The sequence below is a fragment of the Rhea americana genome, unplaced genomic scaffold (genome assembly GCF_003343005.1).
Source record: "Rhea americana isolate MKP2758 unplaced genomic scaffold, rheAme1 scaffold_46, whole genome shotgun sequence".
Taxonomy (NCBI): domain Eukaryota; kingdom Metazoa; phylum Chordata; class Aves; order Rheiformes; family Rheidae; genus Rhea; species Rhea americana.
In genome coordinates, this window is record NW_028186601.1 from 5,186,784 (window position 1) to 5,204,857 (window position 18,074).

Here is an 18,074-nt window from a genome sequence, read left to right on the forward strand (position 1 = left end):
TTTAAATAAACACGAGTGTTCTGTTCCTCTTTTAGCTGAAGCAACTTCAAGTGAAAAAGAAGATGATGTGTTTATGGGAATGGTTTGTCCTTCTGGTACAAATCCAGATGATTCTCCTTTGTATGTTTTGTGTTGTAATGATACATGCAGTTTTACGTGGACTGGTGCAGAACATATTAATCAAGTAAGGGGTGTAGTTTTTTTCCCCTGTGTAAAATATTAGTCTACTAATCTAKTTTTTTAATGATTAAAGTTGTAATATCTTAATGATTGTAACTTTTAATAGTCTGGGATAGTTACTACTTTCCTCAATTGCTTTTAACTCTTGAAGCTGACTATGATATCAAAATGTTACTACTAATAGCTGTGGGGTTTCTGTCTTGCTAGCTTTGACAAAAATTTTGATGGAGAGGAATATTCTGTATTTTTAAAGACTTAACTAACAACAAAATTTCACCTTCTAAATTTGATTTATTTCGAAGTGAATCCATCAGTTTGAACAGGTGAAATTTTATTGTAACTCTAAATGTTGTGAGATAGCATATGCTGCAGGGAGAAAACTGTGGTATTTTTGGTAAAACTGCTTTTTTCATTTAAGGATATATTTGAATGCCGAACATGTGGCTTACTGGAATCTCTTTGTTGCTGCACGGAATGTGCAAGGGTTTGCCACAAAGGACATGACTGCAAGTAAGTATCTTGTTCTGTTTCTTAAAAAAAAAATTAATCATTTGGTGTTTCATTTGTTTACTGATGGCTAATAACTTTCTTTTCGTTAAATTCTTCAGATAGTAGAGAACGAAAGATTAATAAAATATTTCAGATATGTCAATTTCATTTCCTTCTGATCTGTGAGATTTATTTTGTGGGTCAGGATTGAAAGTGAGAGTAATATGAAGCAATCTTGTACTTCTTCCTTTGGAGAGTTAGAGTATATGAATAAGGTAGTCTGTAATACCCTCAGTGTTTAATGAATAAACACTATTTTGAAAAATATATAGTTAAATAATACCATGATTTCATTTTGGATACCTCTAAAAGTTTGATGCCGATGAACCCTGATGACAGGTCATTTTTGTAAAGTTTCAGAAAGAAGTGTAGCATATTCACCTCCAAGATCAACTATAATAGATGAAGTGAACTAACAACCAAATGTACAGTTAAGATGTTTCTGCCCAACCTGGCCAAAGCTTTGAAACTACAGATGTTTTGTACCTGTTACAGGGTATAACTGATGCTGCAATAGTATCCTAGCTGTAATAAGCTAACAMATTAAATTATAAATATGTTCCTGGCATTATAAGAATTACTGAGATTTTATTGCATGAGGAAAAAATTTTCAATTTAACTTTCTTGTCTGGAGGCTATTTTGGGGAGAAACCAACAGTCTTTTGAGATTTATTAAGACACTCTGAAAAGCTCTACAGTGAAACTACCTTCATAAAATCAGTGGTAGAAATAGAGTAGAAAATGCCAAGTGTAGCCACTTAAAATGTCTGTTTTAAGCTAGGTTTTGGTGCCTTTAAAAACTCTAGTAGAAATCTTAATTTTACACAAACACCTTCAGCCTGTTTATAACATACTTGGTTTGTACTTGAACAGTGTTGCAACTTACTTTTTATGTATATTGTAGGCTSAAACGAACATCCCCGACAGCCTACTGTGATTGCTGGGAAAAGTGCAAGTGTAAAACATTAATTGCAGGACAAAAATCTGCTCGCCTTGATCTACTTTATCGACTGCTTACCACAACAAATCTTGTTACTATGCCAAATAGCAGGTAAATTAATCTTTTCAATGACTAAGGCARCATGATGTTTATGATTTTAAAATACATGGTATATTATGTCACCATTAATCAATTTCTGTATTATAGGGGAGAACATCTTCTGCTGTTTTTAGTACAGACAGTTGCCAGGCAAACAGTGGAACACTGCCAGTACAGACCACCTAGAATTAGGGARGATCGTAATCGTAAAACTGCAAATCCTGAAGGTAGGAGCTGTTTCACTGGTACAAATGGGCAAATTCTGTGTTTCTGTATCTCTTTCTCATTTTTTGTTTTTTATTTGTTTCTTTAGATTCTGATATGCCTGATCATGATTTAGAACCTCCTCGATTTGCCCAGCTTGCTTTGGAACGTGTTTTGCAAGACTGGAATGCACTGAAGTCTATGATCATGTTTGGCTCCCAGGAAAATAAAGACCCGTGTGTATTTACAAATACTTGTTAATGTAAAGTTTGATCTGACATTTGAGACCTACTCACTTAAATAAACGTTATCCTTTTCTTTTTGTTTTTTCCAAGTCTTAGTGCAAGCAGTAGGATAGGTCATCTTTTGCCTGAAGAACAAGTTTACCTTAATCAGCAAAGTGGAACTATTCGCTTGGACTGTTTCACACACTGCCTTATTGTCAAGTGTACAGCAGATATTTTGGTAAGCCCTCTTAGTCATGTTTAAATACGTTTCTGAATAATGTGACGTTAAAATGTATATTGGGTGGTACATTTAAGAGACCAATTTCAAATTAACTTTWTTATTATTATTATACTGTTAAGGCAGTGATCTGCCTTTGAATCTTGCTTGTTTCAAGCTTATAAATTACATACCCTTATTGTGTTKTAATCACCTCTTTCAATAGCTTTTAGATACTTTGCTGGGTACTTTGGTAAAGGAGTTGCAAAACAAATACACACCAGGACGTCGAGAAGAAGCTATTGCTGTTACAATGAGATTCCTGCGTTCTGTGGCAAGAGTGTTTGTCATTCTTAGTGTGGAAATGGCTTCCTCAAAAAAGAAAAAGTAAGTGTGTGCTTTGGGGGGTGTTTTGTTTTGTTTTTAGTTCTTTCTATAAATAAGTTGATGCTAATCTGTAATAGGCAGAACCATTTGAATGCTGTGGGCAGCATTGTGTGAAAAGCATATAGCTTAAGATTGGACAGTAGCTGCTAATATCACATGCAACTTTTTAAATAGTGTTTATTAAGCTTACCTTCTTTTAAAGTAGCATAATGAACTTTCCTGTTTAAAAATTACAAGGTTTGGGGGAAGTAGGGCTTTTTACATATTTATCAAAATTTTAGGTTTTTTTTTGTCAATGATAGATTTAGATAGACAGTTTTAGTCTTAAATTATTGAACAATTCATGTTTTTAACTGACTTTTTAAATAACTGTGCAGATTGCACAACTACAAACCCCCACATAGACGCATGCACGCATACATGTATATATTATTTATTATATGTATGTATTAATGAAGAATTTTGGAGAAACTTTAGTTATATCAAAGTGTGTTGTTTTTTCCTTTCTTTTTTTTCTTTTTTTTCTTTTTCTTTTTTTTTTTTTGGAAGAGAAGATATATTTGACCTTTCTTTTTCCTTCTTTCCCTGCCCTTCCTTCCAGCAATTTTATTCCACAGCCAATTGGAAAATGTAAGCGTGTGTTCCAGGCATTATTGCCCTATGCTGTCGAAGAGTTGTGCAATGTAGCAGAATCTCTAATTATTCCAGTCAGGATGGGAATTGCACGTCCTACAGCACCCTTTACTCTTGCTAGCACTAGTATAGATGCCATGCAGGGAAGTGAAGAACTGTTTTCAGTAGAGCCTCTACCACCTAGGCCGTCATCTGACCAGTCTAGCAGGTAAATCTCACTATATGTTCTGTTCTACTGAGCCTTGTTAAAGTTGGAGTTTTTGKTTTTTTCTGTTAGCTTTTTATTTATCAGCCAACCATTCTGGAAATGCTTTCCTACTGACAGAATTACGGAATAATTAAGATTGATCTGGACCTTCAGAGGTCATCAGATCCAGTCCCACTCCTCAATTGCATCTGGTTGCTCATGACCTTGTTTGTTTGAGTTCTGAATCTCTCCAGGCATGGAAATTCCACAAGGCTTTGGGGTGACTTTCTGATATTTGGCCACCCTCAAGAAAAAAAATCTTGGAAAATTTTTTTTTCTTTTATCTAATGAGAGGTTCTAATTTATGTCCATTTCCTCTTGCCTTTCTCTTTTGGGGCTATTTCTCAGAAGTATACAGTRAAGGTTTTTGCCAGCAGTAATATAAGTGATCTGCTCTCTGGAAATGCTTACACAGGAAGCGTGGAGTATCTTTACAGGCTTTGAGAAAATTTCAGATTTTAGGTGGTCTAGTTCTGCTGTGTGATCATTTCAACTTAGCTTTGCTGTCACTGGATTATTACCCCTTCCCACTCTCCCATCTAGGAAGAAGTTGATCCTAATTTCTTGATAAACCTGGCAGAATCTTTTAGTTCTTCTAACCCCTTTCAGCATGTTTTTAGATTTTCTTTGGAAAAGGAATTTGAACACTTGCTTCCTGAACATGCTTTTCTCTTTATAACAAGTGTTTTTTTTTTTTTTTTTTTTTTTTTTTTTTTTTTTTTTTTTTTTTTTTTTTTTTTTTTTTTTTTTTTTTTTTTTTTTTTTTTTTTTTTTTTTTTGTTTTTTTTTTCCTCCTTCTTAAGTTCCAGTCAGTCTCAGTCATCCTACATCATAAGGAATCCTCAGCAAAGACGTATCAGCCAGTCACAGCCGGTTCGTGGCAGAGATGAAGAACAAGACGATATAGTTTCAGCAGATGTGGAAGAGGTCAGCTTTCTTAATTTTTCTCAGTATGGCATGTAATGCCACAGCACATTACAGCGCATTAGCACGTGCTTTCACATCTGAAGCAGCAGGTCATGCATCAAGGACTTCGGTTCACCAAAGATGTTGAGACTACTCCCTATAGCACTGTAGTACTTCATAAAGTCTGACTGTGCCATACGYGTTCTGTTGTATAATCAACGTAGTTTTATCTTTCTGTAGTTTGGGACAGTATTTAACAATATTTAATCATTTCAGTATTACTAAATGCCTTAAGTTTGACAGAATTAGAATTTGATTTAGAATACTAATAAACACATCTCATCTGTTTTGCATATAATCTTACATTATATTCCTGTTAAAACACTTTTTAACAATCTTTCAGCATATGGTTGCTATTATGTGGGTTCCACTAGAGAACAAGAGGGTCTTTTACCAGAAGGATGATTCTTCARTATCTAGAAACTGATCTTAAGTTTTTAGTCAACATTAGCATTAAAGTTTAATGTCATAGATTTTCTGGTATTTGTGACCCTGGATTTTTTTGTAATGCTATGGATTGTAAAATGAAATTACATAAAATCCTATACCTCAGCTGCTCTCTCTGAATATGTACAACTACTGCAGCTRAAAGTTGATTTTTCTATCAATAGATAGATTTATTTTTTCCAATTTCTTAATTCTTAAAGCAGATTTTATGTTGGGTTTTTGGAAATACAGAAATATGGAAGATACAGTATCATAAACCTATAATGCTGTTTCTAGGTTGAGGTAGTTGAGGGGGTAGCTGGTGAAGAGGATCATCATGATGAACAAGAAGAACATGGTGAAGAAAATGCTGAAGCAGAAGGACAGCACGATGAGCATGATGAAGATGGTATGTGTATTTTGTAATGATCCTTTAATGATTTTATCTTAAAATCAGGAAATCAGACATGGCAAGAGATGGCAGTRTTAAAATGGCAGTATTAAAATGCCTAAAGAATGAGATAAAAACTGTTTTATTGTATAATATAAGTCATGCAAATTACTGATAGGATGAACAAGCTGTGCAGTAGAAACAATAGGGATCTTCAGAGGTAAACTAGTGGTAATGATTTAGGATACCTGCATAAGCAAAGAGAAATGAAAGCCATAGGGCTGCACATCTTAGAAAAGAGATGAGTAAAATTATGGATAATTAGTAGTAGGCAGGCACAAACTCTTTTTTTTTTTTTTTTTTTTTCCCCTCTGTGCACAAGGAGAAAATATTAAGGTACCAAAGAATAAAAAACAGATGTTAACATCTGTTTTGTTAACAATATCTGTTTTGTCTTTGGTATTTGCTGTTTTAAAATGTTGTTGACACACGTTATTTGAAGGATATGGAAATAAACCTAGGTCTTGTATGGTTAATGTTATAGTAGTAGTTATGGTGTATATATATGTTCTCAAAAGGAATCTGAGCCATTGATTGGTCTGACAACTAAAATACATATACTGTTAAATTGTAGATGAACTTTCTGATGGACAGAATTAATCCGTTATGTGTAAGAGTTTTTGCCATCAGTGACTTACCTGGTATTTGTCACTTTGAGATCAAATGGCTCAAAGTTATGATAAAAAWTTTTACCTTCTGCTCTTTTTAACTATGCATCATGTTTCCAGTCAACYCATTCTCAGTACAGTGTTAATTCATTTTCTGATTATTTGAAACATTAATTCTCAAAACTTAAACCTGAATAGAAACTGTATTTTTTTAATTAGGTTTTTCTGGTTTTTAAGTTTTCAGATATTCCTTGGTTAGTCATTTGAAATAGTTAAATGTTAATTGTCCTAATATACGTACACAGAGAAAGTGAAGGAGTCTTGGCTTGAGTGGCTAATTGTGAATTCATAAAGTCTTATTTTTCAGTATGTCTTATTTTTCGGTGTTTCTGTTGAATGTACATGTGTAGTACAGAGTGAGATGGCATTGAGGTTCTTGATGTTTTTCTGTAACTAACCTTTGTAAGTGTAATCTAAGGTCTGGTTTCTGTATGAAACAAGATGAAAGTTGTATATAAAATTAGGTAGAGATGTTGAACCCAGGGATTGATTACATGTAATGCATAACTGGAGGTAACTAAAGACACTGCTAGGTGGCAGGTTTAGAACAAATGAAAGTGATTCTGTGTGATGTGTAACTATAAAAATCATTGCCATGGGGTGCTGTGAATSCTAGAGGTATAAAGGAGTTCAGGATTAGCCAAGTTCAAGGAAGAAAACTTTTGTGAAGGGTTATCCAGTGCATAAAGAGGAAGATGCAGTCTGAAGGTCAGGTATTGCTAACTGCTAGAAAACGGGAAGGAATGCTGCAAGTATGCTTGCATTGCTTTTATGCCCTTTCCCTGCATATCTGTTACTTTCTGCTGTAGCAAGAGGCTGTGGATTTAGTGTCTTATCTGAGACACTACAGTCATTCTAATCTTTCTCTTTTTAAACATGAGATGTTTTTGATACTGTTTTTATAGGCAGTGATATGGAGTTGGATCTGCTGGCTGCAGCTGAAACAGAAAGTGACAGTGAGAGTAACCACAGTAATCAGGACAATGCTAGTGGGCGCAGAAGTGTTGTCACTGCAGCTACTGCTGGGTCAGAAGCAGGTATGCCACATCATCTTGTGTTTAATCTAGCTGTTTAAATTTAGGTATTAGGATTAAGTTGTACAGGAAGAAGAAATCTTTTAGTGATTTGAATGTAGCTTTAACAAGGGCAGGATTGACTCTACTAAAAAAACAAACAAACAAAAAAAAGTGATACTGTCCTTTGCCTTTGGATCTGGACTGTATTCAGCATTCCAAAGATATACTGGAGGAATGATTTACTTCATGACTAGGTTGGACAGAAGGAGAATTACCTGGGCATGACATCTTAACAAATTCCTTTCACTTGTAATCTTTTCCCTTTCTTTTTCTCTCTTCACCTTGCTTCCCCAGTCCCACCTCCATTTTCCCCACATTTTCTGTTTTTCCTTTGCTTTTTCTGAACCTGTAAATGGAAAGAACTATGCAGAACTTTMAGCAAGAAAGATGAGTTAAGATGAGACCTGATCTACTTATTTGATTTTTAGGGAGTTTTTGCATGTGTTAGTGAGAGATTATTTGGCACACTTATGAAATGAAATATTTTCAGTCATTTTTAGTTTAGAAGTTGGATACAGTTTAATACAAAAACAAAACCTAACTAGTAGTTTTAAGATCTGAAAGCAGCTGCTGTACCTTCCAGTTTGGAAATACAAATCTTAGGAGTCATTGCCTGAGTGCAGAATCAGGCTCACTTATAAGCGAAGAATTTTCAAAAAAAAAGAAATACTTTAATTTTAAAATGTAATCTGACTGCTTTTTCTTGAAACTATTAYGGAAAACTAGCCATATGTCATAAGGATGATAAAGACTTGCAGCGATGGTACTTGAATCTTTTTAGCATGTGTAGTTTGTTTGCATGAAGAAGCTTACAACAATGTCTCAATACATTTATTTGTGTACACCAGAGCAGTTGGCAGTTGCTGTTTATTGCTTATTTTCCTTTTATAGGAGCTAGCAGTGTTCCAGCATTTTTTTCTGAAGATGATTCTCAGTCAAATGATTCCAGTGATTCTGATAGCAGCAGCAGTCAGAGTGATGACATAGAGCAGGAGACCTTCATGCTTGATGAACCTCTGGAACGAACCACAAATAGCTCACATGCCAATGGTGCTGCCCAAGCTCCCCGTTCAATGCAGTGGGCTGTTCGTAATACTCAAAACCAGCGAACTACTAGCACTGCTCCTTCTAGTACATCAGCCCCAGCAGGCAAGTCTGAGTAAAATGAATTCATGAATGCTTRTTAACTCTGGCTTTGTTCCTCGAGCGCGCATGTGTGTGTTGTTTTTCTTTTTCTTTTTTCCTTTCTTAAGGATGAAATGTTACCTACTTGTCTTAGGAAGACAGAGATGGTGTATTTTGACTGTTCCAATTATAGTTTTGTGTTTAACAAAATGAAGCATCTCTTCTAGCTCTTGAGATGATAAATGTGCTTACTTGAGCAAGTAGTTTTTTATTAGCAGAGTTGTCATGTCAGTACCGTATACAAGTTTATTCCTAGGAATGATGTTGGTAAATACAGAAAATATGTAGYAAAGGCTAAATAATTTTATTAATGTCATACCTTGTCTTATGTTTAGCAAGTTCAGCAGGCTTGATTTACATTGATCCATCAAACCTGCGCCGGAGTGGTACCATCAGTACAAGTGCTGCAGCAGCAGCTGCTGCTCTTGAAGCCAGCAATGCAAGCAGCTATTTAACATCTGCAAGCAGCTTAGCAAGGGCATACAGTATTGTGATACGACAGATATCTGATCTGATGGGTCTGATTCCCAAGTACAATCATCTAGTGTACTCCCAGATTCCTGCTGCAGTGAAGCTGACTTATCAAGATGCRGTAAACTTGCAGGTAAGAGCATACAAATCTTCGTGGATAAAATTTCAATGATTGGGTTTGTTTAGGTAGAGTCGTAGAATTTTGGAGGCTGGAAGGGACCTTGGGAGATCCTCCGGTCCAACTCCCCCTCAAAGGAGAGTTAGCTAGAGCAGGTTGCTTAGGGTGAGGTCCAGTCAAGTTCTGATTATCTCCAAGGATGTACATTCTACAACCTTTCTGGGCAACCTTTTCCAGTGTTTGACCACCCTCACAATAATAAAAAAGGGCTTTTCTTATGTTTAAAAGGAATTTCCTGTATTTCAATTTGTGCCTATAACCCTTTTCCCTTTCACTCGGTACCACTGAGTAGAGCCTGAATCTGTATCATCCTCTACCTCTCTTCAGATAAAGAATTGATAAGTGCCTCCCCCCCCCCCATCCCCTGAGTCTTTGTTGCTCAAGGGTAAACAGTCCCAGCTCCCAGCCTCTCCTAGTGTGAGAGATGCTGTAAGATGAAATAGCTGTAGTTGCTGGTTCCCTCAAATGCTTTCTATTTCATACACATTCTTCACATTCGTTCTAGATCCTTTCAAAAAGGATTTTTTTTATTTAAACAAGTCTGACTGTTAATATTTCATAATTCTTCAATTGAAGTTTAACTACTTTGGAGATACTAGTGAACTGTCTCTTGCTCTGTTTTTTGAACTGAGCTGCTGAACTTAAAGAAGAATGTTAGTGAGGGCTAAACAATTAAATAAGAWAAAAGATTTCCAAAAGGTAGTGTACCCCATCTCCTGTTTCAAAGACGCAATCATGCTTTCCCTGTTACTTGCACATTTTTGATAGTACTCTTGACTATTGGTTTTTGAAAGTGTGTGTAAAATAGATCTTTAGGGAAATTATTTGGAAAGGAAGACTGGTGTCTGACATGTATAGGAAGAAGCAATGTTCAAAGAATGATAACACAGAAGGAACTTGAGTGTTTGTAAAAGATATATATATATATATATATATATATAAATATATAAAGATTTGAATGTAATGTTAGTGTATAGAGGGGAAATAATCTGGAGATGTGGGTTAGCTGCCTGAATTTAGTATAAAAATTTCTGTTTGGGAGATTATTAGTGGGTGATTCTCTCTACTGACTAGAGATGTTTTGCAAAGGTTAACTCTTTGCTATTTTAGCCTACAGAAGAGAGCTGTCCAGTTGAGGTAGAAGTATTTGTATTAGCCTCAGAAAGCTTGAGAGCTGAACTTTTTTACTTGGATACAGAAACGGGGTTGAGACAGCATGCTTCATTTAATAGATACGGAAGGAAGAGGGATGTTTGGAAAACCAGAATGTGGATGAACGGAGAGGCCAGACTGGTGTTAGATCAAATAAACAGATCAGTGGATTTAGGAAATGGCAAGAGCAGCAGCCTACAGAGCCTATATTGGGAACAGGAAAGAAGAAACTAACAGGTGGAGAGTTTTGTATGCAGATACAGTTTTCTGTGTGGGTCTTAACTTTATCRTCATCTTTGAATAAGTTTCTTAGTACTGATGGTGAAGTACCCGAATGCTGAACACTGTAACAGGATAGGATGAGGGTTAAAGCCAGCAGAGAGTCAGGAATTGGACCAAAACCCCTCGAATGTGTACACATGGGAGTTGATGTGTGGTCATAAGGTGAGGAGCAGAAGATACATCCAAAAAGAAGGGTGGTGAGAATGCTTAGAGGTAGCATGTAAATGATGAGAGCTGCGTACCCTTACAGTAAATCATCTCTCAGCAGAACTGTAAGGAAGTTGGTCTGTAAGTTGTTCTTGAATGTGGTTTTACTGCCCTTTTATATGTCAAAAATTAGACTGAACTTAATCAGGGTGGAACTTGTATTGCAATTAAGTTCTTTTCATCTCATTTTCTGCAGAATTATGTAGAAGAAAAGCTCATTCCCACTTGGAACTGGATGGTTAGTATCATGGACTCTACAGAAGCTCAACTGCGTTATGGTTCTGCATTAGCATCTGCTGGTGACCCTGGGCATCCGAATCATCCTCTCCATGCATCTCAGAACTCTGCGAGAAGGGAGAGGATGACAGCCCGTGAGGAAGCTAGCTTAAGAACACTTGAGGGGAGAAGGTATGAAAATAATTGAAATGTTGAATGTGATATGAATTACTAGTTTTACAATCAAATCCTTTTATCCACTGAAATTTGGGGAATTTAATTTTTAAATACAGCAATGTAGTTGTTGTTTTGATTTAAGATGGATTCCTGTGTTACTGCTACTATTTGATTTACTCTGAAGTACTGCTAGCTTTATCTTGAGTGTTAACTGTTTATATTATTAGCACTTGAGCTGTTAATACACAGTAAAGCGTAAAACCATATTTGTTATTCTTGTTATCACACTACGTTTTATGTTTTTGAGATTTCACCTTCATATTTGAAACACACAGACTTAATATGTGAAAGATTTGGTGCCTAATCTTTCTATTCAATTCTTTCCTTTCACTAGACGTGCTACTTTACTCAGTGCCCGTCAGGGAATGATGTCAGCACGTGGTGACTTCCTGAACTATGCGCTGTCTTTGATGCGTTCTCACAATGATGAGCACTCAGATGTTCTTCCTGTTCTAGACGTCTGTTCGCTAAAGCATGTAGCATATGTTTTTCAAGCCCTTATTTATTGGATTAAAGCAATGAATCAACAGACGACATTGGATACTCCTCAGCTGGAACGGAAAAGGTATTTAGGCTGACTCACAGAAGCAAATTGTATTGAAGAAGTTGCATATGCCCTTTGTTTCAAGTACTTGAGTTGTCATGCAGCAACTCATATGTTTGAAGACTGTTAGGCCAGTTGCAGTGTCTGATTCAAGTGGTGACTGTTATAAAATGTTTTCTTACCACTGAAACTTAAGTTTGGTGTATAATTCCATGACAGTGCCTCTAAAAGATTTACTTCGGACAATTTATCAGCTCTGAAATACAATCTGCTCCTCATATTTAATGTGGTAATGACTAAATAAGAATTCTGTGAAGCATATTAAGAATGATGGAGAGAATTTTGAAGTTTAGTGTAAAGGACGCAGGAGTTGTATTTTCTGTTTAGTTGTGGGTACTTGAGACTTAACTGATTATTTAATGCACAGTAGGGAAATCAGTAGTTGAAAATGTCATTAGGTTGAAAATCTACTCTTTCAACTRTAACCCTTTAAGTTTTATTTCTTACCAAAGAGTAATGATTAGCATTGCTCAGTTTATTTCCATGCTTCCTGAGTTTTATAAACTTCTTCAGATAACAGACTCAGCTGTTTAAGCTCACAGAGTTTTTTTAATGTCCTTCAATTTGAAGCAACAGTTAATAATCACAGCCATGTCTGTATGTTGATAGTCCACACCATAATTTATCTGAACAGTCCTTGTCTATGGTTAGATAAAGTGCAAATCTTTGCACCTTCCTGCCCAGAATTTTTAGTATCACAGGTTTTTCTCTACAAAGTTACCTTTTCTTTTTCTCTACAAAGTTTAGTGACTGTGATATATATGTGCTATCTATATTTTAAACTGATTTAGTTCCAATATTATTCTAAAGATACCTTGAGACCTCTTACAACTTTAGAAYATATCTAATTTCCATATGTATTTCACAGTGCCTGAAGTGCCATAAATAATTACTGATCAAAGTTCTTGACCTGTTCTATTAAACAATTACATCAATTTCTTCAGTACACTTCTCACTGACTTGCACTATGATCAGTGATACTATTTTTTCTAGGATAAACTGAACTCAACACCAGTGAATTCTAGACTGGTATTCACTATATGATTCTTTCCCTAATCTGAGGTTCCTGGTTTGTTTATATTGGCATATTCTTTAAACAAAACTGCCCATCACTGTCCGAAGCTGTAACTTTTCAGGTAAAACTTGGAAGTAGATATCTATAGGTTGCCTTAAAACTAGAGGAAATGGTAAGCGTAAGTATGTAATGAGAAGTACTCCACAGCTTTGAAAGCCATGTCCTAGTGGAACATACCTAYTTGACAGCCAGTGTTTTCGGTGTGAGTTCTTATTTGCATTTATAGCTCTCAGGAACCCTTACTGATTATACTGTTGCTTTTATTGATTGCTACATTACGAATTTTGTTTTGTTTTTAGAACTAGAGAACTTTTGGAACTGGGTCTKGACAATGAAGATTCAGAACATGAAAATGATGATGACACTAATCAAAGTTAGTATACCAAGATCTGATATTTTCTCTTTTTTCCTTTGAGTTAGCTGTGACTTTGAATAAATTTTGCTACTTGTATGTGTTATGTTAATCCAGTGAAAGAATGTGCTTTTAAAGCTGGCTTTTAGTAAGACTTTCTTACCCACCTTACTTCACCAAACATTGGTCTTTGTCTGTTTTCATTCTGGTGCTCTCTCTTTGTCTCCTTTGTCTCAAAATTGTAAGTTGTGCCCTAGCTAATAGTCCTGCACARTGATGGAATTTAAAATTTGAATCTGAGTTAAACTATGATTTTTTTGATCTGATGAAGCTGCTGCTGAAACTGGTAGTAAATACACTCTGTACTGTACTCCATTCCCCAAAATATAAGGTCCCTGGCTTTCCTCTCTCTTCCTCCTCATTTGTTTGCTCTCTCACTTTATTCCTGTGTATCAATTGTAATCATCAATCAGCACTGGAGGAGCACTGACGAGGGATAGTTGTCAGTTTGTAACCGGCTTTGTTACCATAAAAGAAATAAGAGTGGCAGCTTTTAAGGACTTAATAAAAATACAGGAGCATTGTGCAGAACTGTTAAATTTTCAGAGAGAAACTTTGAGATTCTTCTTGTTCCAATCAGATAGCTAAGATAGAAGCTCCTTAATTCTTGACGTTTTTAAATCATTTTGGTTTTTGTAACTGTAAGTGAAAACGGAAGTAAAACCTTCTCTGATATTTAGGTGCTACGCTCAACGACAAGGATGATGACTCCCTCCCAGCAGAAACTGGCCAAAATCATCCATTTTTCCGACGGTCAGACTCCATGACGTTCCTTGGCTGCATTCCACCCAATCCTTTTGAGGTTCCTCTAGCAGAGGCCATTCCCCTGGCAGACCAGCCCCATCTGTTACAGGTGACATCAGAGATTGTGTTCTGGAAGATAATTCCTGTTTGCTTTTTCATTTCTAACTGAAGTATATTATTTACCCAGAATGCTTTTGTTAATTTTCAGCCAAATGCTCGCAAAGAAGACCTATTTGGCCGACCAAGTCAGGGTTTATATTCATCTTCTGCCAACAGTGGGAAATGCTTGATGGAAGTAACAGTGGATAGAAACTGCCTTGAGGTAGATTTAAAGGTTTTGTTATTTCGAACAGTTAACTGAAGCTAGTATCTTCATCCTTTAAAAAGACACTTAACGTGATTCTCTTTGAAAGTCCTTAAGTGTTTTTCTTCAAATGATAATCTGAGAGCCCAGTAAATACAAAAGCTTGTACATGTTATGAGAAAGTATGTTCTAATTTTAAATCCATTTTGAATTTGTGAGACATCTATGGTTACTGACTAATCTGATATCTAATTTCAGCGAATATTTTAAAGGCTACAGTAGTGTCTTCACTAATAGTGATGTACCAATTATACTTGAGTCTTTTTATGACAAATAATTACATCCTCAGCCCAGTAGAATTGACTTGCCTATAGACTAAACATTAAATGGCATGAGTATGAAATACAAGCACAAAACAGGAATATTGCTTTGGAAAACTATTCTGAAACATTGAGATTATTGTGTTTTAACAAAGCAGTTACAGTGCTTATTTTTATGTTGTTTGAAAATTTTATATGTCCCAAAAAAGCAAAAGTATGATTTTAAAATGCAATTAAATTTTACTTCTTTGTTTAGGTTCTTCCAACTAAAATGTCTTATGCAGCCAATTTAAAAAATGTTATGAGCATGCAGAATCGGCAAAAGAAGGAAGGGGAGGAACAAAACGTGCCTACAGAAGAATCCGAGAGTTCAAAGCCAGGGCCTTCAGCACATGATCTTGCAGCACAACTGAAAAGCAGCTTGTTGGCAGAGATTGGACTGACAGAAAGCGAAGGGCCACCTCTCACATCTTTCAGGTAGTTGGAGTTAAAAATTACGCTATAAAATATTGCCAAACTGATAGAAGAATATTTGAGACTTTGAAAGTTTTTTGGATTTGGTGTTGGGGAGGGGTAGGGTAATTAGTTTTATTTAGTTTGAGTTTGCCACTAGTATTTGGTAGGTGTTAAAAYGAACATTTGAATAGACTTGAAAGAAGATGTTTTTGAAACTACAGTGTGTCTTACTACCTAACTTCATGCTGCAGACTAACTTTGACTTAAGTCAAGTGTAGGAATTGACAGCTTGCCACCTCTGTGTTTTGTGATGCTGGCTATTTATTTTGGGACTGAACTGTTCTCACTTTGAATTAGAGATTTTTAAAATGAAGGCCTTAATTGAAGGAATAATAGTAAATTCCATGTAGCAATAAAGTTGCATGCTTTTAGAAAACTTATTGGAAACAAGACTTGTGGTTTGGCTGAAACTAAGCAGTTTCATGTAATTTTGTTTTTCTTATTATTCCACACAGGTTTTGTCCACAAATTTATTGTGCAATGATTATGTTGTTCTGTAATGACATTTATGTCAATGGCATGCCACTTGCATCTGAAAACTAAACTAAAAACAAAAATGTTGATTTCAATTGTTTACACTGTRTATACATATGTAAACTGTAGAGGAATATTATCAGGGAGGGTAGGGAGGAGTAACTTGCTAAAAGTATTTTTTTTTTTTTCTTTTTGTATATGAAAAGCAGATTGTTTTCTGTAGATTAGACTCTCTTCTTTGCTTTTAATAGACTATAAACATTTTCTAAACTGCAAATTACCTGCATCTTTCTTTTAATTTGTATACAAGAGGCTTGAAGTAGCTGGCTAGGAAGATTTCTGGCCTGCTGATGTTCATCCATAAATTTTGCAAAAAGAGAAATTCTAGAGTAGTTCTAATGCTGTACTAATACTCTCTTTGAACTGAYGTTAGCAAACCCACATTCGACTTCTCTAATTAAGAAAAATGGAAAAATAAGAATGGAAGGAAAAATAACTCCAAATGGCAAGTTATTGTGGAAAGAAGATGTTTAGTTCTATGAAATTAAAGCTTATTTGATTTCCCTAGAAMTACATGCCTATGTGCATGTGAATAATTGAGACTTTAGATCCTCATTACACTCTGATACAAAACATTTCATGCACTTTATAAGATAAAGTGTGTGTAAAATATATACATACTGACTATGCTTTGTAAATTGAAAACTTCCACTGAATGAAAGGTACTCATAGCACTCCMTAGAAACGCTAAAAAATTGTTTTTGATATTTGGAAACATAAAGTAAGTGCTAAAACTTGGAGATTGTACAAAAATAAGCAAAATCATGAATCAGTATTAAGATAAAATAGTCATTTAGACAGTAATATAGCTGTAGGAAGAGGGAATTATGTTTACAGGATTTGAGATGTGTTATTTGGGATAGCATAGTACTGAAAAGCACTGAATTTCTGATAAGCTTTTAGGGTTCATAATAGACTAGACTGGCAGTACGAGGTTCTGGTGTACTGTTAAAAGGAACTAATAAAATGCAATTCTGCGTACAAAAAGGGAAGGCACGTAGAGAATTTCTTTTCCCTCTGTCACTTGAGATAGAAAATATGGGATAGCATAGCTAATGTTCTGATGTTAATGTATTAGAAGGCTGCTAAATTTGAATAATTTCAATAGTTTAAATGGATGRATTTTTCTATCTGGAGAAGATGTCTTAGCAAGATGTGAGGTCAGTTTGCTTGTTTTATTGAAAGAAAATCAAAAAATGACTCCAGCATGTATTATATAGAAATAATACTCCAGTATGTATATGTAGAAAGGTTTAGACTGCTAGGCTTATTTTTCTGTGTGTGCRCGCATGTGTGTGTGAGGAGGGTTAAATGCAAATCAAGTTGTCAGTGATTCTTCTATATGCTAATGCTCAGTAAGCAAAAGTCATTTTTAGTTAGCCAAACTCTGRGGCATTAAAAGATTTAAGGTCACTCTACAAGATCTGATTAGTCTATTCCTTTTGCATTAAGCTAAGTAACATTGACCAAAAACCGTACAATTTGTAGCTGGAAACCCTAGCTGTGTCTCAAAACACCTTACGTTGAAATTCTTGCAGAAGTCTATTGGTTTTACCAATATTGGACAGTGATCTATAGGTTATCTTAAACTAACATCTCACACAGTTTATAACCAACAAATTAATGTTGGCATTTGAGCTCTACACATAGAAGTCCTTGCATATWCCAGTTCCCGGCGTCAGAAATAACAGAACTTATTTTGAAGGCAGAGGATAAGTAAAAGTAAAAGTATACAAAATGTGGCTGAAATTTAACTTCTGCTTGATTATCTTTTTTTTCTCCTGCTAGGCCACAGTGTAGCTTCATGGGCATGGTTATATCTCATGACATGCTGCTGGGACGTTGGCGCCTTTCTTTAGAATTGTTTGGTAGAGTGTTCATGGAAGATGTTGGAGCAGAGCCTGGATCGGTATGTATTTCCTAGTGTAAGGACAATACTTTTCACAAATGAAATGTGACCCTCCCTCATTATTCTGGAATTTTATCTATCTATCTGTCTATCTATTTACTTACTTACTTATTTATTTATTTAAAGATCTTGACTGAATTAGGTGGCTTTGAAGTAAAGGAATCAAAATTCCGCAGAGAGATGGAAAAGCTTAGAAACCAGCAGTCTAGAGATTTAACGTTGGAGGTAAAATAATTTTTTTTCTTTTATTTTCCAAATTTGTATTGATTAAAAGCTGAACTATCACACACTGCAAASTTGATAGGAGAACCTGTGTTTCAGGGTCCTCAAGCAGACATTTTAAAGCTTACTAATGAGCTGTTTTGTAATTACGTTATAGTTTTTTTTTGTACTCTAATTTGTATTTGCTGTGTCTATGCAGAAGTTTCCAGCAACTTCCTTGTGATTTCCTGTGGAAC

At 35.4% G+C, this 18,074-nt stretch overlaps 1 protein-coding gene across 1 annotated transcript in view; it reads left to right on the forward strand.

Moving 5' to 3' along the window:
* UBR5 (ubiquitin protein ligase E3 component n-recognin 5) overlaps positions 1-18,074 on the forward strand; it is a 72,492-nt gene that overhangs the window by 44,917 nt on the left and 9,501 nt on the right. The window contains exons 28-48 of the mRNA XM_085316249.1: positions 36-184; positions 599-690; positions 1,634-1,780; positions 1,877-1,995; positions 2,082-2,208; positions 2,308-2,437; positions 2,643-2,803; positions 3,405-3,644; positions 4,487-4,610; positions 5,373-5,484; positions 7,100-7,231; positions 8,162-8,423; positions 8,795-9,059; positions 10,942-11,153; positions 11,533-11,763; positions 13,177-13,250; positions 13,970-14,142; positions 14,242-14,355; positions 14,914-15,134; positions 17,496-17,616; positions 17,743-17,841. Coding sequence (XP_085172375.1) covers positions 36-184; positions 599-690; positions 1,634-1,780; positions 1,877-1,995; positions 2,082-2,208; positions 2,308-2,437; positions 2,643-2,803; positions 3,405-3,644; positions 4,487-4,610; positions 5,373-5,484; positions 7,100-7,231; positions 8,162-8,423; positions 8,795-9,059; positions 10,942-11,153; positions 11,533-11,763; positions 13,177-13,250; positions 13,970-14,142; positions 14,242-14,355; positions 14,914-15,134; positions 17,496-17,616; positions 17,743-17,841 — 3,305 coding nt within the window. The remainder of the gene's footprint in view (positions 1-35; positions 185-598; positions 691-1,633; positions 1,781-1,876; positions 1,996-2,081; positions 2,209-2,307; positions 2,438-2,642; positions 2,804-3,404; positions 3,645-4,486; positions 4,611-5,372; positions 5,485-7,099; positions 7,232-8,161; positions 8,424-8,794; positions 9,060-10,941; positions 11,154-11,532; positions 11,764-13,176; positions 13,251-13,969; positions 14,143-14,241; positions 14,356-14,913; positions 15,135-17,495; positions 17,617-17,742; positions 17,842-18,074) is intronic.